We start from the raw sequence: 24311 nt of genomic DNA, 5'->3' as shown, positions 1-24311 counted from the left end.
TGTGCAAGAATTAGTACTATGATGTCCTGAAAAAAATAAAGCCGGGTGTATTGAATTAATGGAAGTGGAGAACTGTAGAAAACCATATTCATTACTAAACAGAAAACATAAATCATCAATGTACCTGTAGTAGTAGAGACGCAGAGCATGGATTATTGTTCAAGATGTGAGCATTTATTTGATTCCATGCACATATTAAATGTCTTCTGTTTATGTATTTTAAAACTGTATAGTGTTATAAAAATAGTCAGTATATTATTAGCCAACCTGTTGCTTTTGTTGTTCTGAGTGTTCTGTTTTGCGGCACAGGATTTTCTTTGCTGTGCTCAACAGGCCTGACACTCAGCCAGGTCTGTGAAGATCTGTGTTTTTGCTAATAGTTAACTCCGGTTCAGAACTGTGTGATTTTCTGACCGGCTCACTGTGACACTAGTAGACTGGAAGCGGGTCTTTCAGGAAGAAGCTACTCCCAGCCCTACCTGGAAATGTCAGGGATGGAATCTGGAACCTTCTGCATGCACAGGCTATGGCGATTCTCCTAAGAACCCAAGAGGAATGGGGCTGGATTTTATTTTATTTTTGCACCAGGGGAAACATTCACATGCAAATATCCCTTGAAAAGTATTTAACATGAGTGCGCTCCAACACCTCACCCCCTCTTGCATGTGCCAAGTGTGTCTGCAGAGAGGAGACCCTTAGCATCGCAGGAAGCAATTTAATAACAAGTCTACCGTTCACATCCGGATAATTACACACTCCCCCCCCAAGGGAGCATTAATGCTCCCAGCCTGAAAAGGGAGAAAGAGGGAAATGGGAATTAAGACTGCATATTTCCATTTCCTTGTTGGCCTCCCTTCCTGGCATTTACAAGACGCGAGGGGCAAAGATTCTGAAAAGCTCTTTGTATCCCTTTTTTCTTCTGCAAAACTAGTTGGGGTTTTTTTTTTACTGTGTGTGTGTGTGTGTGTGTGTGAGAGAGAGAGAGAGAGAGAGAGAGAGAGAGAGAGAGAGAGAGAGAGTATAATGGAATAATAGAATTGTAGAGTCATCTAGTTCAACCCCATGCAACGCAGGAGAGGAAGCACTGGAGCATTGAAGTACAGTCCTTCCATTGGAAATAAATAAGGTTCCAGACCTCATGACTCTGAGTAAAGGGCTGAATTGAACAGGGACGTCAGAAGCTGCCTTCCATCACACCAGGCCATTGGCATGCCTAGTTCAGCCTTGGCTATAACGGCTGGCAGTGGCTCGCCAGCAAATCAGTTTTCCCCAGCCTTGCCTACAGAGGTCAAAAGCTGCTGTACAGAGACCAAATCTTCTACCCGAGCTATAGCCCCTTCCCCTGTCCGAGGATTCCCTCCTCTGAGGGTGGGTTAAAGGTAAAGGTAAAGGGACCCCTGGCCATTAGTTCCAGTCGTGGCCGACTCTGGGGTTACGGCGCTCATCTCGCTTTACTGGCCGAGGGAGCCAGCATGCAGCTTCCGGGTCATGTGGCCAGCATGACTAAGCCGCTTCTGGCGAACCAGAGCATCGCACATAAACGCCGTTTACCTTCCTGCTGGAGTGGTACCTATTTATCTACTTGCGCTTTGACATGCTTTCGAACGGCTAGGTTGGCAGGAGCAGGGACCGAGCAACGGGAGCTCACCCTGTCGCGGGGATTCGAACCGCCGACCTTCTGATCAGCAAGCCCTAGGCTCTGTGGTTTAACCCACAGCGCCACCCGCGTCCCCTGAGGGTAGGTTACACATTTCGGTGAAAAGACGGTGCACCTGTCGAGTGCAGGGAGTGAGGTTCGAACCAGCCAGGTTGGAAGCAGTTAGATGGAAACCTATTTCTGATTGGAAACCTAAGAAGAAGCTGGATCAGGCCAGCACTCCCATGGATCCATCCAGCACCTTGTTTTCAGATGCCCACGGAAAGCCTGCAAGCAGCCCCTGACGTCAAGTTCTTTAATCTCTCTGCATTTTTCTCCCTGTGCATCAATACTTGGCTCTGAATAAGTCCTCAGCTATGTGCCTTACATCTTGCCCCCGCCTGAATCAGAAGGGAAGTTTGCAGGTCTCTCAAAAGTCAACAGTGGGCAGGGCAATTTTCCTTAAATGTACCAAGGGTGAGCTGCGGGAAGGCAGCCCTCAATGACCCCATTAGCGGCCTCCTCGAACACACCCTCTGTAATGTACCCGCATTGTCCTCTGCAGCTTGAGTACAAAACAACAATGGGAACTCTCCCCGCGTGACTTTGGGTGGGGGCCAATGTACTGTACTCGCACACCTGAAACGGCACAAACAGCAGCTTCGGCGACGCAACGCCCCCATCTCCCCCCGGCAAGCCGACAATGCCTTTTGCCTCTGTAAATGACAGGTCAGAGGATTCAGACATCAGCCATGGCCCCCTTCCCCTTCATTGCGGCAGCCTGCCTGTTTTTCAGGACTCTGATTGGACGTGAGAACCAGCGCCGGTAGGAGTAAATAATCCTGACCCACGCTTGCCGATGCTGAAATTGCAGAGTTCCCATGGATTCAGAGGCAGGGTAGTGTTATTTCAAGTTGGCAAGCAGGAAAGAGATCAGATGGCTCAGGTCGTATTGCCCCACGCACGTCCTGAGTTTCAGAAGCTTTGTCGTGACACTTTTAGCAAAGGCGCCTTGTCCCAATGCCCTAAATATTACAATTAAGACTAAGTGTGTGCATGGAAAAGGACTCCATATTCTCGCCGTCTGCCCCCACCTCCATTTTTGTTCTTCCGTAGTCGTCATAAACGGATTCATTTTTCTAGTGGTGTAGCGGTTAGGGAGCTAGACTATGACCTGGAAGACCAGGGTTCAAATCACGCTCCTCACAGCCACAAATCTCTCTGGGGCAGCAGAGGAAGACGTTCTCGTCCTCATTTATGAAACAGCCCTTTGGGTATTTGAAGAGGGCATTGTGCTCCCCTTCCTTCTCCTGGCAAAACACTGCAATGCAAAGTTGAGATTCCGGCATCGCATCACAGGGGGTTGGACTAGATGTCCCTCGGGGTCCCCTTCTACGATTCTGAGAAAACATACGTCAAACGTTCAGTTTGCACCTGTATTGGAATTATTTTTAAATGTTTGGTTGCTTGTGCATTTGCCATATAAATTTAGCAAGTAAGTAAGACAGAAAACAGACAAGCAATACCTCTCTCAATTGGGGAAAAGGCTATAGACTCTCTGCTGGCACAGCAAGCCAGCGAGGTTTTAGAAGTCAGAATAGTTCTGCAATGGAATCTCCCATGATTATCGCTGGATTACTGCTGCACCAAATGTGACTATCAGCTTCTTAAACAAACGAACAATTGCACGAGCAAACCGGGAAGAACTACACAAATAATATCACTATTCCATACAAGGAATCTAGTTACAGGTTGGCTTAGCTAAGAGGCAGTGTCTGCAGCACAGTCCCAGATTTATTTTTCAGGGTTTCCCCCCCAAAACAGAGGTATAAGCAAATTATTAAAAGTATCATTTTTCTAAAGAAGGCTTAACCCACCAAAAAGAATCTATGAACAAATATACACAAATTTGTAAACGGAGGCTGCCCTGCCAAACTGTTTCCTTCCCCAGAAACAGGAGCAGATTTCACCCGCTCTTAAGTCTCCAGGAATACTAAAGGGGTCATGCTTTTGTCATTTTGTCCATCTCTCCTGCTGCTTCCTGATGTCCTCAGCGAAAGAAAGCAGGTAATTGCCTTCTTAGGTGCTGGGTGATGAAGGGAAATAGTAACAGCCTGCTCTAGCATCCTCTTGGACCCAGTTTATACATTTCAAACAACGGGTGGAGGAGGCTACTGGTGGAAAGGTGTTGCTTACATTTGATGTACATCCACTGAAGAGGAAAAGCAAACAAAGCACCAGCTTCTTGCTTCTAGAAAAGCAGCATGTCAGGGAATCTTTCTCCCTGACACCCTAGTTTTCCATGTGCAGGGTTGTTGGTTTTTTTTTTTTAGTTTTAGTTATTTTTAAGACTGAGGAGCATACAAAATGTGCAACTCCCACCCGCCTGCAAAATGCAGCAGGCACATTCCCCGTTCTGCTGCTACTGGGCCTCTAAACCAAAACACCAATGTGCACACCAGAACGGTGCGTTACAGCTTATGAGCTGCTGCAAGAAAATTGTGTTTCCCTTTGGTGTCAAAAGCCACTGCACTTCCCTCAGACCGCTTCCAGAACCGGCGGAGACTCTTTGCAGAGCCTCGGGTCTCTTCCTGCCTAATCCTTGGGGATCTCAAATATGCAGAGGCTTTTGTACTTCTGCAGCAATTCGCTCTTGGTCTTGACTTGCTCCCGGAGGCTTTGAAGCTGCAGCTGCTGCTGCTCAGGACTCACGGAGATCCCCTGCATAGTCTGGACCACCTTTCGCACCTCCACAAATTTGGTCCTCAGCTCGTTCAAAACCTGGTGGACATCTTGGCTGTCTTTATCCATGCTGAAGGGAGAGAGAAAGTAAGAGAGCAGCTAAGATGACGTTCGCATGCCATTTATGGTAGCAGGGCGCCACGGGTTCAGGAATGGGAATTCGACAGGGAATTGGGAGGAAGCAGGCGGCCATGGAAGCATCGTTAGCCACAATGTTCCCGGGACAGCATGCAGAACACAGAGGCCTTTAATTCTCGGAAACGTTCATGACCTTCTTTGTAGCAACTTTAAAAAATGTTTAAAGAACTTTAAAGCCCTAAACGGCCTCGGTCCTGTATACCTGAAGGAGCGTCTCCACCCCCATTGTTCAGCCCGGACACTGAGGTCCAGCTCCGAGGGCCTTCTGGCTGTTCCCTCACTGCGAGAAGTGAAGGTACAGGGAACCAAGCAGAGGGCCTTCTTGATGGTGGCACCTGCCCTGTGGAACACTCTCCCACCAGATGTCAAGGAGATAAAACTATCTGACTTTAAGAAGACAACTGAAGGCAGCCCTGTTTAGGGAAGTTTTTAATGTCTGATGCTGTATTGTTTTTAATATTCGGTTGGAAGCCACCCAGAGTGGCTGGGGAAACCCAACCAGATGGGCGGGGTATAAATAATAACTTATTATTATTATTTAAGAACATAAGAATGCAGTACGAGGACTGCCTGCACGACCAATGGCCCATTTAGTCCAGCATCCAGTTCTCACCTGTAGGGAGTGAGCAAGCAGGAGCTGAGTGCGAATGTACCGTATTTTTTGCACCATAACACTCACTTTTTTCCACCTAAAAAGTAAGGGGAAATGTCTGTGCGTGTTATGGAGGGAATGCCTACGGGTGGCATGCCTACGGATTTTCCTCCTCTAAAAACTACGTGCGTGTTATGGATGGGTGCGTGTTATAGAGCGAAAAATACAGTACTCTCGCTTCCTGTGTTTTCCAGCAACTGGTTTTCAGAAGCATCCCTTCCTCCAACCATGAAGGCAAAGCACAGCTGTCATGCCTAGTTGCCACTGAGAGCCTTGCCCTCCCTTCTTCATCCTCCGGGAGACCAGGGTTCAGATGGATGGCCATCTGTCATGGATGCTTTGGCTGAGATTCCTGCATTGCAGGGGGCTGGACTGGACTCACAGCTGTCCATGGAGGCGCAGGTCAATTCTGTGTCCAGGGCAGCTGTCTACCAGCTCCATCTGGTACGCAGCCTGAGACCCTACCTGCCCGCAGACTGTCTCGCCAGAGTGGTGCATGCTCTAGTTATCTCTCGCTTGGACTACTGCAATGCACTCTACATGGGGCTACCTTTGAAGGTGACCCGGAAACTGCAATTAATCCAGAATGTGGCAGCTAGGCTGGTGACTGGGAGCGGCCGCCGAGACCATATGAGACCGGTCCTAAAAGACCTACATTGGCTCCCAGTACGTTTCCGAGCACAATTCAAAGTGTTGGTGCTGACCTTGAAAGCCCTAAACAGCCTCGGCCCAGTATACCTGAAGGAGCGTCTCCACCCCCATTGTTCTGCCCGGATGCTGAGGTCCAGCTCTGAGGGCCTTCTGGCAGTTCCCTCCCTGCGAGAAGCTAAGTTACAGGGAACCAGGTAGAGGGCCTTCTTGGTAGTGGCACCTGCCCTGTGGAACGCCCTCCCACCAGATGTCAAGGAGATAAAACTATCTGACTTTAAGAAGACAACTGAAGGCATCCCTGTTTAGGGAAGTTTTTATTGTTTCATTGTATTTTTAATATTCTGTTGGGAGCCGTCCTGAGTGGCTGGGGAAACCCAGCCAGATGGGCAAGGTATAAGTAATAAATTCTTCTTGTTGTTGTTACAGAGGACTCTTGGGGTCCCTTCCAACTTTACAATCCTTACAATTCTATGATTACAAATGTCTGCTCAGCCACCAGACCCACTGAGTGACCTCAGGCCAGTCACACTCTCTCTGCCTCATAGGGCCATTGCGAGGATAAAATAGGGAAGAGGTGAATCCCAAAGCCCTTTCCGTACTCCCATGGGTCAGTGTGTCTGGCTCTTAACCATAAGGTTGGTTTGAGTCCACCCAGGGACAGCTGTGGGCAAGATTCCTGCATTGAAGGGTTGCAGTAGACCAGGCATAGGCAAACTCGGCCCTCCAGATGTTTTGGGACTACAGCTCCCATCTTCCCTAGCTAACAGGACCAGTGGTCAAGGGTGATGGGAGTTGTAGTCCCAAAACATCTGGAGGGCCTAGTTTGCCTATGCCTGGAGTAGACGATCCTTGGGTTCTCTTCCAACTCTACAATTTTATTATTTTAATATTCTCTCTGTGGTGCAAGCCTGGGCCCAGGTGAAAAGACCCCGTTCTTGGCCTCGCTGATGCGGTCCAAAGGAAAGCAGAGCAAAACGTTTGGCACCAGCTTGGCCGAAGGAGTTGCTGGAAGAAGGCGTTCAAGGCGCCATCCGACCGTCTTAGGGACTCCAATCCGGATTTGTGGGTGGTTTATTCCTTAGGCTTTTCTTCCCCCGAAGATACCCCACAAGGCAGCGGAAATTTTGGATCACAGCTTCTGCCTTTGGATGTGGACAAGCTCCATCCATCCCTCTCTTTTCTCTACAGCAGCGGTTCTCAACCTATGGGTCCCCAGATGTTGCTGGACTACAACTCCCATCATCCTTAAGCTCTGGCCTTGCTAGCTAGGGGTGATGGGAGTTGTAGTTCAACAACATCTGGGGACCCAGAGGTTGAGAAAGGCTGCTCTACAGCGTGTGCAGAAACCGCCTCCTTGACCACTGGTCCCACTCTTGGTTTCACCCAGAGCTCATTCGGCAGAGCATGAGACTCTCAATCTCAGGGCTGTGGGTCTGAGCCCCACACTGGGCAAAAGATTCCTGCGTTGCAGGGGGTTGGAATAGAGGACCTTTCGTGGTCCCTTCCAACTGCACAAGTCTCTGATTCTATGAGTCTTTGCATGCTGGAGGAGTCCTTAATCCCCTCACCAGGTTTAGCCAGTCAGTCGAAGCCATTCTCGGGTTGTGGCCGCTGTTATAATATAATAATGACTGAAAGCTTCTAGGAGCCACAGGTGAGAGCCGAGTGCAAGGTAGGGAACCAAAGGTGAGCGAACTACCCCAGAAGGAGAATGGCATGCCCGCCACCAGAGGAACGACCTCTCCCCCTAACACCCCATACACCCCTATTACAATACAATTACAATACAATCAGCACCGCTCCAGCTCTTTCCTTAAAAGCAGTCCAAAGGCCTGTCGGAATAAGACAATCTTCACCTGCCCATGGGAAGGAGCCAGCCTACCTTCTTGAGGCAGGGAGTTCCAAAGTTGCCTGAAGGAAGGCCACCACTGAGGAGGCCCCATCCCTAAACCCTACCAAGAGTGCCCATGAGGCTGGCAGGAGAAACGGCCTCTCCAGAAAGGGACTCAAGAGCCCGGGGCAGGTTGGTGCAGTCTATTTCGGGTAGCCTGGACCTAAGAGCTTTCTAAGACCATAACCAACCCTGATGAGTTGTTTCCCGAAAATTGTTCCCCACTGCCCCCCTTCAGCGGTAGACTGCCCCTGTCCCTGGAGGCTCTCCACCCTCGACCCACCCGCCTCCCTCGGGGGCCATTTACCATTTGATGATGTCGTGCACCAGGGGGAGGAAAGAGTAGTCCTCCTGGCCCGGGTGGGCGCCGGGCGCCTGCGGGGGTCCCTGCTGCTGCTGCTGCTGCCCCGGGGGCGGAGGCGCCTGCCCGGCGGGAGACTGGAACTTCTGCTCGGCCGGCGAGGGCTGCTGCTGGGGCGGAGGCGGCGCCTGCTGCTCCCCAGCCGGGGCCGCGGCCTGGGGGGCTCCGGGGGGCGCCGAGGGCTGCTCGTCGGGGCGAGAACCCCCGACGGCCGAGGCTCCTCCAGGCGTCGCCATGGCCTCTGGATGCCTCCTCTGCGCTTGCTTGCTCCTGTTTCCTTATTTATTTGATTGCATGCGTATATTTTAATTTTTCCTTTCCTCTCCTCTTTGCTTGCTCGCTCCTGTTTCCTTATTTATTTATTTAATTAATTGCATGCATATATTTTAAAAAAAAATTACTTCCTCTCTTCTTTGCTTGCTTGCTCCTGTTTCCTTATTTACTGAAATGCATGCATATATTTTTAAAAAGAATTCTTCCTCTCCTGCTAGCTTGCTCCTGCTTCGTTATTCATTTAATTGCATGCATTATTTAAAAAAAGAAATATTCCTCTCCTTTTATTTAGTGCTTTCCCTTATTTATTTTGCACGCTGCTATTTTTAAGCTTTGTACTCGTGCACTCTCTCTCTCTTTCCTCTTCCTCCTCCCCCACTTTTCCGGGCGTCGCGAGAAAAGCACGAAAAACCTCTCGCCCTTGCAAAACTGGTCTCAGAGTTTGCGCGTCAGCTTGGCTGCTCCTCCTCCTTTGCACATGGGATGCTGCCGCCGCCGCCGCGTTAGCTGCCCGGGAGGCATCTTAGCTTACAGACCGGTGCAAACTTACCTAGGTGAAAATTGCCATTGAAATCCCCTACATAAACTCATTTTGGGAATGAGGTTTTGCTGGGATGCAAGGTTCTTACGCGCGAGTAAGCCTGCACACACATTTTAATATCGTTATTACTGCAAGTTCATTTAACACTGTTTTATTTTTTATTATTATCACTCGTGCTGCTGTGATGCTTTTGAATTATGGTGCTGGAGGAGACTCTTGAGAGTCCCATGGACTGCAAGAAGATCAAACATGTCCATTCTGAAGGAAATCAGCCCTGAGTGCTCACTGGAAGGACAGATCCTGAAGCTGAGGCTCCAAGACTTTGGCCACCTCATGAGAAGAGAAGACTCCCTGGAAAAGACCCTGATGTTGGGAAAGATGGAGAGCACAAGGAGAAGGGGACAACAGAGGACAAGATGGTTGGACAGTGCTCTCGAAGCTACCAGCACGAGTCTGACCAAACTGCGGGAGGCAGTGGAAGACAGGAGTGCCTGGCGTGCTCTGGTCCAGGGGGTCACGAAGAGTCGGACAAGACTAAATGACAAAGTGCTGCTGTTCTCCAGCTTTCTACCAAATAAAACAAGCAAGCTAATAATCCCTTAATCATAAAAGACAATACTCGTGCATCACAGAAAACAATCAAATTCAAATTGATTTGCAGCTATGTTTACTCAAAAATAAACCTAAATTGTTGCTATTAATTAAATTGTATGATGCCCTATACCCATAGATCTCAGCGTGGTTCACAACATAAAATTGCAACAAAAAATGACAAAATACTTAATAAAAAAACACAGCCATTTATTCATTTTTACACTTATAACCTCCAAGGACCTTAAGGCAGTACATACAGTTCTCCCCATTTTATCCTCACAACAGCCCTGAGAGGTAGGCTAGGCTGAGAGAGAGGGGCTGGCCCAAAGTCACGCAGCGAGTTTTTGTAGCTGAGTGGGGATTTGATTTTTTTTAATAAGATATTTATTAAGATTTTCAAAGTATTACAAAGTAAAAATTAAAAAATACAAAATAAAAATAGTTAAAAACAACTCATTCTTTCCATTACTTATTTTTCATTAGCTTATTTCCCGGACATCCTCGCGCCTCCCTTTTTTGTATTCCAGTTCAGTTTGTTGGTTCAGCAAATCCTTACCCTCTTTATTTATCCTAGTCTTTAATCTTAAAATATTGTAACATTAAATTTTTGCCTATTAATAATACATCTTTCATATTCCCTTATAGTATTACAGCTGAAAACCACTTAATTTCTATCCAACATCATTCTAACATTCATTAATTTTACAATATTTCTGTAGATAGTCTTTAAATTTCTTCCAATCTTCTTCCACCGACTCTTCTCCCTGGTCTCGGATTCTGCCAGTCATTTCCGCCAGTTCCATGTAGTCCATCACCTTCACCTGCCATTCTTCCAGGGTGGGTAGATCTTGTGTCTTCCAATACTTTGCAATGAGTATTCTTGCTGCTGTTGTGGCATACATAAAAAAAGTTCTGTCCTTCTTTGGCACCAATTGGCCGACCATGCCCAGGAGAAAGGCCTCTGGTTTCTTCAGGAAGGTATATTTAAATACCTTTTTCATTTCGTTATAAATCATCTCCCAGAATGTCTTAATCCTTGGGCATGGGGATTTGAACCCTGTGCAAACCTGTTAACAAGTCCTGAAATATTGCTCTAATTGACTGCTCGCCAGTCTTGATGTGATCGGCTTTTGCAACCCGCCGCGGCTTTCCCTGGCTCCTGGGGTCACAACATCCCTGGCTGGCCATTGTGTCCCCCATAATTCCTGTCTTCCCTGCTCTGCCTCAGTCCTCAATCGGGGGCTGAGAGGAATATATGCCCAATGCCTAAGCCATCTGAAATTTAATAAAGTTGTGGCCTAATTTTAATACCGTAACTATGCTGTGTTGTGTCTAATTCAACTGGGCCTGAGTTCCTGGGGCACGGGATCTGCGACTGGGCTTGCAAATGCATTTTGGAATTTTGCTTTGACTTTTTATAGAAGTAACAATTACCATGTGAGTTAACAGACTACGAGTCTCAGGTTGCTTCCAGACAAGTTTTTAATTCAGCAGTCATCAGGCATGGAGTTTTACAGGGAGGTTGTACAACGTTTGCTGTTTTACCAAGGATTAATAGTCATTCAGGGAAGGTTATACACCATCATTGTTATTCCACACTTTCCACTGTTTTTTCCTGGTATCTGCCCTGCAATTCCCCCATGAAGACAGATGCAAAAAAATAATTTTGCATCTCTGCAATCTCTGTACCCTCCTTTAGTCGACCTTAGACTCGCTTGTCCTCCAGGGTCCAGCCTCTTCTCTTATCAGGTCTCCTGCTACTAAAGCAAGCAATTTTTTATTGTTAGTATTTCTGGTTTTTATCAATGGGGTCTTCCAATTCCTTCGTAGTGTCCCTTGCAGTCTCCTCACGTTTCCTTTGAATTCCACCTGCAAAACTCTGAAAAGTCTGGAAGGAGACGATGTCATTGCAAGGATAAAAACTGGCGGATGTGAATAATGTAATGACTACAGATGCTTTCGTCATTTTTAAAGATAGAAAGCACATTGCTTTGGGAAGGGGAAACGAATAGGTCAACCACACAATTCCATTGCCCTCCCTTCTTGTCCACTTTGTGATTTAATCCCAGACAGACCCTTGTGATGGCCAATTAATGGCAATTGACCAGCAGCGTCAGGAAATCTGCTCCTCGTTTTGTATAAATAAATATTAACAAGTGCTATTTATACCCTGAAAGGCTACGATGAGTGTTGTGAGTTTGGTGTATTGGGCAGTGAAATGCTAAAAATAGCCAATGTAATCAGCGACAGATTTCCTACGGGTGGAAAAAGAATCTAGCAGAAGCCATGGATGAACACATTGTTGATAAATGGGGCCTTGGATATTAAAGTAAGCGCAGCAATTCCACAGGAGAAGAACATTTGTTGAAGAAGAAAAAACACTGCTAGTGCTTTTGAATTAATAGCTAATGCTGTTCTAGGCTGCATCAACAGAAGTATAATATCCAGATCAAGGGACTGTCTAACATCAAGTTCTAAAATATCTACCCTGTATGTTTCTGGGCACAATTCAAAGTGTTGGTGCTGACCTTGAAAGCCCTAAATGGCCTTAGTCCAGAATACCTGAAGGAGCATCTCCACCTCCATCCTTCTGCCCGGACATTGTGGTCCACCTCCGAGGACCTTCTGGCGGTTACCTCCCTGCGAGAAGTGAGGTTACAGGGAACCAGGCAGAGGGCCTTCTTGGTGGTGGTGGCACCCGCCCTGTGGAACGCCCTCCCACCAGATGTCAAGGAAATAAACAACTATCTGACTTTTAGAAATCATCTGAAGGCAGCCCTCTTTAGGGAGGTTGTTAATGTTTGATGCCTCACTGTGGTTTTATATTGCTTAGAATCATAAGAGCAAACTCCATGGGGCCGAGGGGGCTTTGCCTCCCCAATAAAATATTTGAGGAGCCTGGGCCCCCAAAGTTGATAGGCATTGCAATGTAAATGGTGTCCATGGACCGTGTCATGTGATCGATTATTCAGGGCAGGGCTTACTTGCCCCCTCCACAATATTTTATTTAAGTTGGCACCCCTGTTTGGAAACTGCTCAGAATAGCTGGGGCATCCCATTGAGAGGCGCAATGTATAAATAATAAATTGTTGTTGTTGTTCCTCTTAGATTGTATTTCATTGTATTGCAACTTGAGTTCCATGGAGTTCAAGACATAGCATGATGGAAGACAAGCTTGAAGAGGCAGAAAGCCTCTGAGTTATTATCGGCTGGGGAGCAACGAGGGAAAAGGAACATTGCTTTTCCTGTCCTCTTCGTGGGATTCCCAGTGCTGATCTCTGTGAGAAACAGGATGTTAGACTAGATGGACCTTTGGCCTGAGGCAGCCTCCAGTCTCTCCTTAAATCTTCACAGGACAAAGTGGGCTCTTCATGCCCATTCAAGAACTTGCCAAAACATATCCCAGCAGTGCCACCAATTTCTTAGTTTCCCCCCCTCTTAACATGTGCCTCCCTCTCTTCTCTGAAACTTAGCGTGGCTTTGTTCTGCCTTAGCCGCGAAGCAATCGTGAGTGTGCTCACATCCACACCTTGCATTTAAAAGCAGTATTTTGCCACTTCAACAGGAACGGAGGGTCCTGGGAAACTCTCATTGTTAAGATTTACGATCCCTGGCGCTCTTAACAAATGACAGCTCCCAGAATTCTTAGCGGGAAGCCATGACAGTTCAAAGCAGCAGTTTAAAGGAGCAGTTTTCAGCCTCTTTGGGTCCACAGCTTCCTTCACCCTTCTTTCTGCAGCACCCCTGTGGGGCTCAGGAGCCCAGTTGTGTCACCCCTTGTCTGCAGAGTTGGCAGCCCCCCACCCCTTTTTGAACCCCCTCCCTTGTGGAGTGTTCCCTCAGCCTCCTCTCCCCTCTCCCTGGGAGTCCTCTGGGCAGCCGCAGCTGCTGCCCCTGGTCTCTGAGCTGCCCTTCTGCTGCAAAGAGAGATTCCTCCTCACACTGCCCCACAGGGGCCTGGGAAGCACCCTCTGGCCAGCGCCAGTGGCACCATTCGCCAGCGGAGCTTGTAGCCAGGGCTGCTGCACCAAACATCTGTGCAAGCCCTTGGGAGGCAAAGACGTGAGAAGGCAAAGAGAGGGAGAGAAGGAAAGAGGGACAGAGGCCAGTGTTGCCCGCAGCACCCCTGACCATCCTTCAAGGCACCCCAGGGTGCCACAGCACACTGGTTTAACTCCACTGCTTTAAAGGAATGGTGTGAATGTAGCCTAAGTCTTTCCCCCTCCTCTAGATGTTTGGTGGGTTAAAAATTCTCTTGAAAAGCTAGTTTGCTTCCAGGTGTGCTACCTGCAGAGTGTCTCGCTCTTTGCATCTCTCAGTCCCAAGAGGCATGGAAGATCACTTCAGTCCAAGCCCCAAGATGAAAAAGATTCATGAGGATCGTCAGGAGCTTAGTATGGAGGTGGGCGGGGGGAAGGGGGGAGGAAGCATTGAATCAGGCAGACAGAAAATACCCCGTCAGGCCAATTGGTGCTCTAAATTGTATTCCTATTTATTGTAAAAGAAGGTATAGAGACCCCTGACCATTAGCTCCAGTCGTGGCCGACTCTGGGGTTGCGGCGCTCATCTCGCTTTACTGGCCAAGGGAGCCAACATACAGCTTCCGGGTCATGTGGCCAGCATGACTAAGCCGCTTCTGGCGAACCAGAGCAGCACACGGAAACGCCGTTTACCTTCCCGCCGGAGCGGTACCTATTTATCTACTTGCACTTTGAGGTGCTTTCGAACTGCTAGGTTGGCAGGAGCAAGGACTGAACAACAGGAGCTCACCCTGTCACGGGGATCGAACCGCCGACCTTCTGATCGGCAAGTCCTAGGCTCAATTATTAGGTTATGGTGGCTACATGGAAACTGGCAATGCTTCTGTCATGTGCTGGAAGCATGTAGATTCTTCTAGTTATGGGAGAGTCTTGTTTAGCTGCTACCCTGAATACCTTTCAAATTGGGGTGACCTGTGTGGTGAATGACTCTTGTGTGTTACTGTGCAACAGCTTCAGCGTGGCAGCCGTAACCTAAGAGCTGATCTTAGGTCTGCTACAAGGGGGAGAGAGAATTGCATTGGTTATAAGGGGAGGTTCCAGCTGTGGAGAGGTAGCAGCTGCAGGGCCGGTCAAAACATTCCTTGTACATAGAGGGGATCATGAGGGAAGCTGCTGAAAGTCCTGAAGCCTATTTTTCTGATCCCAAACATATATGTGTAAATGCTCAGATGAAGGACAAACTATACAGCTTTATACCGGAAGTTTTCCCCCTCAAAATTCTGCAGGATGGTTGAGTGTTTGGGCAGCAGTCCTATTATGCATTTGAAACTGGGATATTTTCCATGTTTTCATAAAGAAGATGTGGGTTTGTTAAATAAAAAACTACTATTTTTTTTTAAAAAAGCTCATTTTCAGCTCATAATTGCCATCTCTGGCTTGCTGTAGCCTCTGTGCGGGTGCTGGTCATGGTCAGGTGAGGAGAGAAGAGAAGGACTGAAGACTGGCCGATCAGGAACAAGGAAAAATCAACACAGACTGGGACACAGTCCTTCCTGTTATTTGCAGCTCACTGGTTCCCAAAAGCAAACAGTCTTGTTGTGAAGTCTCTGCCTGAATGTATATCATTCAGCAGCACGTTACCAACGTCCAACGTTTTGACACTTCTGTTTTATTTAGTACATTGGTCCCTCCGAGGATAAGGAACGACATGCAGAACTTTCTGGGTGTAACCTGGACACAGGTGCCAAATGGGCCTTAAGGGACAGACAATAAGTGCACATTGTTCAGAAAATGTTCGATTTGTTTGATGTTTTGTTGGGAAGTTTTAGGCATGATGTCCAGGCAGTAGCTGCCCGTCTGGTGGGTGCTGGGAGGCTTGGGGCCAGCTACATTTCCCGCCATTAATGGTCTTTTAAAAAGTTTGAGGAAAGAGCAGTTGTGGGAGCACTGTCCGCAATATCCTGCCACTTTCCTGTTGAAAATCTCCTGTTCTCTGGCTACTATTTGCCCCGAAGGCAGGAGGAGGGAGAGAGGGAAGGGAGGAGAGAGAAAGACTTTTCTCTCTTTCTCTCTCTCTACCCCTGCCACACACACATACTGTACAGTGGTACCTTGGTTCCCAAACGGCTTATTTGTTGAACGCCGCAAACCTGGAAGCAAGTGTTCTGGTTTGTGAACGTTTTTCGGAAGCCGAACGTCTGACGCAGCTTCCGCTTGAAGCTCCTGCAGCCAATCATAAGCCGCACCTTGGTTTTTGAATGGTTTCGGGAGTTGAACAGACTCCCGGAATGGATTAAGTTCAAGAACCAAGGTAGAAGAAGAAGAGTTTGGATTTGATATCCCGCTTTATCACTACCCTAAGGAGTCTCAAAGCGGCTAACCATCTCCTTTCCCTTCCTCCCCCACAACAAACACTCTGTGAGGTGAGTGAGGCTGAGAGACTTCAGAGAAGTGTGACTAGGCCAAGGTCACCCAGCAGCTGCATGTGGAGGAGCGGGGAAGCGAACCCAGTTCCCCAGATTACAAGTCCACTGCTCTTAACCACTACACCACACTGGCTCTACCACTGTACACAGAGAAAGGTGGGGGGGGGAGATGGCAGGAAGGGATAGGAAAGCAAATGGCCCCACCCATTTGACTTTGGCCCTGCCCATACGGACTTTGGCCCCGCCCACAGCTGACAAGTGGCCCTTAAGTCAGTGTAGGGGGTGCTGAGCTAGGTGGATCAAAGGACTGACTCTGTGCTAAAAGGCAGCTCCCCACATTCCTAATCTGGGAGCTGGCAATGGGCATGGGCCTTTCCCCACACCTGAGGGGAGCAGGGCAGGCTGTATGGGACGTTTATTCACACTTCACCGCCATACTCCACAAGGGATGTGAGGATCTGCCAATGTTCGATTTTCTCGGTTTCTCATCTTGAAATTCCATTCTCCGCATTTCGCTGTGGGTGCTTTACTTTTAATCCTCATGAAAATGCACCAGCATATTGGTAAAACCTATTTGGTGTTTCGCAGCCATCCGATTAGTTGCAGGACCTTAGCCAGACCTAGCAGAGTACATGCAGAATCCACGGAAGCAATTGGCGACTTGGCTGCAGACAGGATAGATGAAGCAGGAACCAGGAACTTGTAGTTAGGTGTTTATTATATACAGTGGACTATTTACAGGAACCGAACACGGATCTTATGCTAGCTCTCTCTGACACGACTCACAACTCCAACACTTACACACTGAACCACTCAACTCAGAACACGAACACCGAACTAACAGTTAGTAGGCCATTAATTATCACTCCCTTGAGAGAGCTTGACCAATCAGGGAGCAGCCTCCATGCCTCTCTTATCACCAGGCAGACTTACTCCTTCAGATTGCCTTCTGGCTGGCTGCCAAAGCTTAACTGACTCTGTGTGAGTAGCTGCACGTACACAGTTTCCCAACATTTCGGTGCAAATAAACAAATTCTAAATGCACGTTTTCGCAAAGCAATCTCCCCTCATGCAATGCGTTCTGCCCACTAATATTTCCACACTTGGCTCTAGCGCGCGCATTTTTGCACGCGTTGCTCAGCAAAGAAACGCATTGCGAAATTCAGAGAAGTGCAAATTTCAAAGGGTAGCTACGCTTTGCTTTGCTTCAGAAAGTGCAAATTTGAAAGATGGGGCTTTCAGAGTGAATGGGCTCAAATTTCTCCTTCATCCCTACCCTCTCCAAAGCACATCCATCTCTGCTGCCTGAGCCAGCTGCTTCCCTCTGCCTAATGGTAGGGCCAGGCCAGCAAAGGACAAGGTGATGCTACTAAGCATGATGTTCTGCCTGACATGAAAAAGGCCCACTATGGGTCTGGTGATATGGTTCTGTAGGAGTTCGAAGGGATGTGGGTGGCGCTGTGGGTTAAACCACAGAGCCTAGGACTTGCCGATCAGAAGGTCGGCGGTTCGAATCCCTGTGATGGGGTGAGATCCTGTTGCTCGGTCCCAGCTCCTGCCAACCTAGCAGTTGGAAAGCACATCAAAGTACAAGTAGATAAATAGGTACCACTCCGGCGGGAAGGTAAATGGCGTTTCCGTGCGCTGCTCTGGTTCGCCAGAAGCGGCTTAGTCATGCTGGCCACATGACCCGGAAGCTGCACGCCGGCTCCCTCGGCCAGTAAAGCGAGATGAGCGTCGCAACCCCAGAGTCAGCCACAACTGGACCTAATGGTCAGGGGTCCCTTTACCTTTTACTAGGAGTTCGAAATGTGGTGATGAGGGCTGGACTTTGACCGGACCTCCGGCCACTGTAGCATACTTAACCATACTGCTAAACCTGACATCATCATCAACACCATTAATTCAATTTATATACCACTCTTTATCAAAAGCTCCCAGTGACACTCTCCTTGATCAGGCATCTATTTCTTATGATTCAGAAAGAGACGTAACAGGAGACATATTGTCCCCATAAGCTTCCCTAGGCAGGCAACCTTGAAGGGAAGAGGGTGGGCCTGCTAATTACGGCAGTTAAGCAAACCTGAGCTTTTGTTTTGTGTTTTTTCAATGGGGAAATATACCACAAAGCAGCTGTTCTCCTCCAGCAGCTGGGAGCAGCACAATAGAGGAAGAGGCTGTTGTGATGCCCGTTCAGGAGACATGTTGGAACTCTTTTTATTTTGAAAAGTGGGTCAGAAAGATAGGGTGTGTGTTTGTGCGCTCGTGTGGCGGAGAGAGAGAGAGAGAGAAAGAGAGTTTTCTTTTCAAGTGCCTAGGACAAAGCAATCTCAAAAACACACTGCATTTGATGAGAAACCTTTTCAAACGCAGAGAGAAGGAGGGCAGAGAACATCCTTTGCTTGGTTATTCACCATCCCTGAGAGCTCTCAACCGTTGCTCATCTCTAATTGACCCAATTGCTGAAAAATGTCAGCATCGATCCACAAGCCAAAGATACATCAGGCAACTTGCAGACTGTGCACGTCAGACACCTCCTTGTGCTATACAAGAAGGTGGTTTATTAATGTTTGGGCAGATGGATAGATAGATAAAATTAAACCCCGTTAAAAAGTTCTGGAGGCACCTCATTTCCACAAAGAAGACCTAGTAGGAGCTCTCTCCCTTTTAGAGCAGCTTACTGGGAGAGATTTTGCCCTTGGGTACAGGTGTAGCTAAATAGAACCTCCATGTTCAGCAACAGTATACCACAGAATACCAGTTGCTGTGGAGCAACAACAGGAAAAGGACTGTTGATGCCTTGCCCTGGATAACCACTGCGGCACTCAAGATATTGGACTTGACAGACCCTTGGTCTGTTCCATCAGGGCTCTTCTTACAACGGGGCCTTCTCGGCTGTGGCACCCTGGACTTTGGAATAACCTCCCAGGCACATGGAATAGCCTTCCCTTGGGCCTATACAGCTCAGAAGCAGGTTACTGGAGAGACCGCCTCATCTCTCCACAGCATAGCTCAATCAGTAGAACATGAAACCCTCAATCTCAGGTTCTTGGGTTCGAGCCCCACAGTGGGCAAAAAGATTCCTGTGTTGCTGGGGGGTTGGACTAGATGACCCTTATGATCCAAGTCTACAATTCTATGATTCTTCTATATCTAGTGGCTCACTGCACCCTGCCCAAAATATTCTTCTTAGAGTCTCCCACAGTAGCTCAGAGCAGGTCTTTTTGTGGAAGCATAGGTCAGAATGGATGCATAATTCAAACAAGGCCCTTCAAAGGCTAAATGAGTCATTTACGGCTAAATGGAACCTCCACTGTCAGAGGCAGTCTACCTCTGAATAACATACACAGGAGTTAAACAACCAGCCCTTCCCTTACTGGAGCTTCTTTGCGTCCTTGTGTGAAACGAGTTGCTAGGCTAGACAGGCCATTCATCTTGCCCAGCGGGAAACTTCTGGTTCCTTTATGTCTTTAATCCACAGGGCCAACTAGCAATTTCTCGATGGTGCAGAGTGGTGTAAATGTGTTTGAGCTACTTAAAAAGCTGAGATGCTCCATTGCCCATGTTACAAAGTTCTTTTTTTCTTTCTCCCCTCCAGCGGGGGATTAATAATTAGCTGCTAATAAAAGAAAACATGTTTTGGAACAGGGAAGTTCAAGCATGCCTAGAAAGAGCTCCCCTAGCCTTGCCCTGTATCCTCGAACAACAGTTTCTTGGAATATGACCCTTGGCTTTCAAAGGACCTTGTTCAGAAGTCTTTGGCCTCTTGGAGGGAAGCCATTGCCTTCAGCTTCAGAAAGAATCGCTAGCTGGTCACTGCTGGAGATGGCGAGCTGCCAATCTGGGTTTGATCTTCGAGCAAAGCGCCATCTCAGTTTGTGTGACTGTAGTGTCGGATTTACATATAAGCTAAACAAGCTATAGCTTAGGGCCCCACTCTCTTGGGGGGTCCCAAAAAATTAAGGGGAAAAAACAACCTGGATGTACATTTCCAAAATATAAGATAAAAAAACAAATAAAATGAAACCTACATACAGCAACATTGTTTTGTGTTGTGTAGGCTCCTGTGATGTAAGTCATGGGCCCCACCTGCTAGCCTGCCCCCTAAAATATCACTGGTTTGCTCATTTCTATATATAGGGTGCCTACATTCTGCATGGACTGGTTGTAACAATTACTTTGATAAAATACCTATTTTGTTATTTGCAAATGGCTTTAGATACCTATCAGGTCCATAAATTACCATATAGTATATATTCAGCACAAAAACAGCCACCATTTGTTGTTGACAAAAGACAGCTGGACATATAAAGGGCCCCATTAGCTTCAGTAGCTTAGGGCCTCATCAAACCTAAATCCGGCCCTGTGTGAATGATTGGTTGATGCTCCTTTAATGATAGGGTTGCCATGCGTATGGGAAATCCTGGATGTGCCCTCTTTTTGGGGGGTGGGGGCTACATGCCTGCATGCCTCTTTTCCCAACTCAGGCTGGCAGCAGCTCAGACTGTTGTCTTTTATGCTCTTCAAGATATGGCAATCCTACTTAATGATCAGTAAGTGCCTATTTATAGGAGGGGGTTGTTAGAAGATTCACCACCTAACCCCAGTCCCGTTTCCCCCTTCTCTCTCTTCTTCCTCCCCCACCTTATTCTGTATAATGTCTCACATCAAACATGAAAAAGGACCTTAAAGGTAAAGGGACCCCTGACCATTAGGTCCAGTTGTGACCAACTCTGGGGTTGCAGCACTCATCTCGCTTTACTGGCCGAGGGAGCCAGCGTACAGCTTCTGGGTCATGTGGCCAGAATGACTCAGCCACTTCTGGCAAACCAGAGCAGCGCACGGAAATGTCATTTACCTTCCCGCCAGAGTGGTACCTATTTATCTACTTGCACTTTGATGTGCTTTCGAACTGCTTGGTGGCAGGAGCAGGGACCCAGCAATGGGAGCTCACTTCGTTGTGGGGATTCGAACTGCCGACTTTCTGATTTGCAAGTCCTAGGCTCTGTGGTTTAACCCACAGCACCACCCGCGTCCCTAAAAGGACCTTACCAACTTGAAAAAAAGACGGTGCATATTTTTGGTGATCCATGAAAATCATTTTAAAAAATATTTTTTTAAAAAACAAACAGATTCACCGCCTAGCTCCACAACTCTCAAGCTGTTCCAGAACTCTGCCACCCTGAAATCCATAATTTGACCTGGAATCTATTGTCATGAAGGGTGCCAACATATTAATATTATAAAGGAATAATATCCAGCTCAGCAAAAAGGGGGGAAAGAAGAGAGAGGGAGGGAGGAAATCAGAAAGTTCACTCCCTCCCACCCCCCTAATCCTGCAGCTCTGGGAGAAAAGATTGCGGTGGTCAAACGGTACCTTTTTAATGATAAACACAGATCATACCAAAGCCAGGAACATTTGCTGTTCCATGCTCAGCCGGATTATACAAGGGCACTGGCTGGCCCGTACCAGAGTCTCTCAGGAGCTGCCAAGGTAATTGGCGATGCTTAATTGTTCCTTCTGGATAATGAGCCTTTGGCTTGCTCATAAGCAGCTGGCGGAAGAACCACTTAAAGTTACTATTTTGGGGGCGCAGGCTCCAGGTTAGGAAAAAGGTGACCAAAACCAGCCCTCATTAAAGGAAACGAAAACATGAAAACAGCCAATTGCTTCTTCTGAAGCACAGAATAAGTCTTTTTCCCAGCCGACCGCCCCACGTCAGGAAAATCTCCTCTCCTCCCTTCCCATTTTCTTCTTCTTCCAAATGTTGTATGTGAGCCAATTTAAAACAAAGGCAAAATTCTCACATGGGCTGAGCTCCCACCAGCTGTTTAGGATGTAAGGTTGCCAGGTCAGGAGCATCCCAAACTCTGAGATTTCAGGGCTCAAACCTAGGGGTGGTCCTTGATGATGTCATGTTGGGGAGGGCCCACTGATGTCACAGGGTGGTCCCTGGTCATGTCTAGGGGCAGGCCCTGGAAATGGAGGTTAATTGGGAGCAGAGGAAGGAAAAACCCCACCCAGTGTCTATGCTATAATTTGCAGCCAGCTCCTGCCAGGCTGAAGCTTGCAAGCTGCATGCATAGTCTTCTTCTTCTTCTTCTTCTTCTTCTTCTTCTTCTTCTTCTTCTTCTTCTTCTTCTTCACCACCTGCAGATTCAAGCCCTCTCCCTGCCACCAGGAAGTGGAAACCTGTATTATTTATTGTCTTAAACTAGATTATTAACTCCAGTTATAAACTGGAACTCTGTATTATTTATTGGAGAAGCAACTTTTGTATAACAGTAAGCTCTTGTGAAACGGTTTTATTAATGGAGAAGCATGTTTTGAAACACACAAAGCTCCTGAAAACATAACAAGATAAAACTTCGTTGGAACGAATGTCATTGCAGTCAGTTATAAACTATTGCCTAAGTGAGACCTCGGCTTACTGTAAGTAAAGCATTTAAACTTACTTGAGGTTGTAGTCTATTCACTCCAACAGGGGTAGAGTACAACTGAAAGCGCTTAATACCAGGACATTTAAAGGTCTAACGATGCATATTTCCCATAATTTGCTGGGGGGTATTTTGTCCAAGAGTGAGTCAAGCCCAGCATTTTTTAATTCAGGCCATCAGCTGTTTTTCTTTCGTAGTTTCCCCCACATGTGGGACTTCAGGATTAACTGGTATTCCCCAGTTATTTCCCAACAGATGCACGTAAACTTCAGACTGTCCCCTTGCCCAGGGTACCAGCTACCTCCCTGCTGGCTTAGCAACCCATCTTGTTCCAGAACATTTGTATCTGAATGCATGGTATGTTGGGTATTTATTCAGCTGTTTTTCTTGTTGACCGAAGGAAAGCCGGTGAGAAGTGGCCTTTATAGCAGCTCTGGGAGAAGAGTTAGCCAAGGTTCCTGCTTGGAAGGGAGTATGTTCCTTTTTTCTTGAGTCTTGCATGGCCCCAGGAATGTGAAAAACTTGGTACGTCAAGTCAATCCAGCATCGCAGGCCAGAGGCTCAGATGACGTTGTTCTTGGCTTGGCTTTTCAAACCCAGAGACAGGGACCTCTGTGAGTCTGGGACACAGTTTCCCACTGTCCACTAACCAGGGGCACAAACAAAGGGGATAAAAACAGACCGAGAGGAGGTGTCCTATTTAGATGCTGCCGATTTTAGAAACGAAGGAAGGCAGGGAATGGGAACATTTAAGGAAAGAAAGGCAGACGCTGCCCTCAGAATTTCTCCAGTGGTGCCGTAGCCACAGCACACATCTAAAGCCCTTGGTACCCCCTGAAGAATCCAGGGAACCGTAGCTCACCCCTCACAAAGCTTCAGTTCTCAGCACCCTTAACAAGCTACAGTTTACGCCCTGGGAACTGGGAGGTCAGGGTTCGAATCCCCTTGGGCTAGTTGCTCACTCCCAGCCAAACCTATCTCACAGGGCTGTGGTGAGGATAAAATGGGGGGGGGGCAGTATATAATAATAATAATAATAATAATAATAATAATAATAATAATAATAATAATAATAATAATAATAATAATATTTATACCCCACCCATCTGGCTGGGTTTTCCTAGCCACTCTGGGTGGCTCCCAACCGAATTAATGATGATGATAAACAGATGGCTGGATCTGTCGGTTCCAATTTGTCTATCGCCTAAGGAAAAAATAAATAAACCAAGACTGCTTTGCCCCTTGGGAGTACTTTTAAAATTCATTTGCAGATTGGATCCATCGGTGAATTAAGATTTCTGCGACCAAGCCTGCCTTTATGCTTCTGCTGAGATAGGGCAGAAATGGCGATATTTCTCCCAGTTGCATAGCAATTCTCAAGGAAGTGAGAGTAGGTGTTCCTCTTCCTCACCTCTTGAACTCATGCGCACCCACTTCAAACCCTCTCATGCGCCCAGATATTGATCCCCTTCCCACGCTGTTCCGGGAGATCTTGTTCTGTTCTCCTCCTCTGGGATCTGTAGGCTGTGTTTAACCCATCTTCTTCCTTCTTCTTTCCGCTCAACATGATTCCCAAGTTGTCCTCGCTTCAGATTTAACTGCATCATCTTTCATCACTCGCCACAGAGCGCTTTCGTCTTTAGTCCCTCCTAGGTTGCCCGTGGGTCCTAGTTGCCAGAGGGCTGTCAGAGTCCTTCATTTGATGGGCTGCCCAGTCCCACGTCGGGTTAAAACAGGGGTCAGCAACCCGCGGCTCTGGAGCCGCATGTGGCTCTTTTACACCTTTGCCGTGGCTCGGGGCGGATACTAGCGAGGGGTGGAGGCGCATTGTGCGTCCCGACACTCCCCACTGTGGCGGGCGCTGTACTGGCTGTGACGTCGCATGGGGGCAGTGCGTGCATTAGTCACGCACCATCCCGACGTCACCTTCCCGCCCGCTACATTGTAAGGGGCATGTACGCTGGTCACTGCATTGAAAGGGGGCATGT

At 47.7% G+C, this 24311-nt stretch overlaps 1 protein-coding gene across 1 annotated transcript; it reads right to left on the bottom strand.

The window, feature by feature from the left end:
- Nucleotides 1-556: 556 nt before the first annotated feature.
- Nucleotides 557-8748, bottom strand: MED9 (mediator complex subunit 9). The gene is made up of 2 exons (XM_083474848.1): nt 8018-8748; nt 557-4448 (listed from the first exon to the last, which is right to left on the bottom strand). The coding sequence occupies exons 1-2, from the start codon at nt 8305-8307 to the stop codon at nt 4232-4234; spliced, it is 507 nt and encodes a 168-aa protein (XP_083330974.1). The 5' UTR covers nt 8308-8748; the 3' UTR covers nt 557-4231.
- Nucleotides 8749-24311: the final 15563 nt, after the last annotated feature.

This window comes from Podarcis liolepis (genome assembly GCF_965112155.1).
Source record: "Podarcis liolepis genome assembly, chromosome: 14".
Lineage (NCBI taxonomy): Eukaryota > Metazoa > Chordata > Lepidosauria > Squamata > Lacertidae > Podarcis > Podarcis liolepis.
Note: the sequence above shows the minus strand (reverse complement) of the source record. Positions and strands in the feature narration are given on the sequence as shown.

Bases quoted from the DNA above. Each gene is read 5' to 3' on its own strand.
- MED9 (XM_083474848.1), bottom strand. From the start codon at position 8,307: ATGGCGACGCCTGGAGGAGCCTCGGCCGTCGGGGGTTCTCGCCCCGAC. The intron at 4,449-8,017 runs GTAAATGGCCCC...CTCTCCCTTCAG, and splicing joins GTGCACGACATCATCAAATG to CATGGATAAAGACAGCCAAG.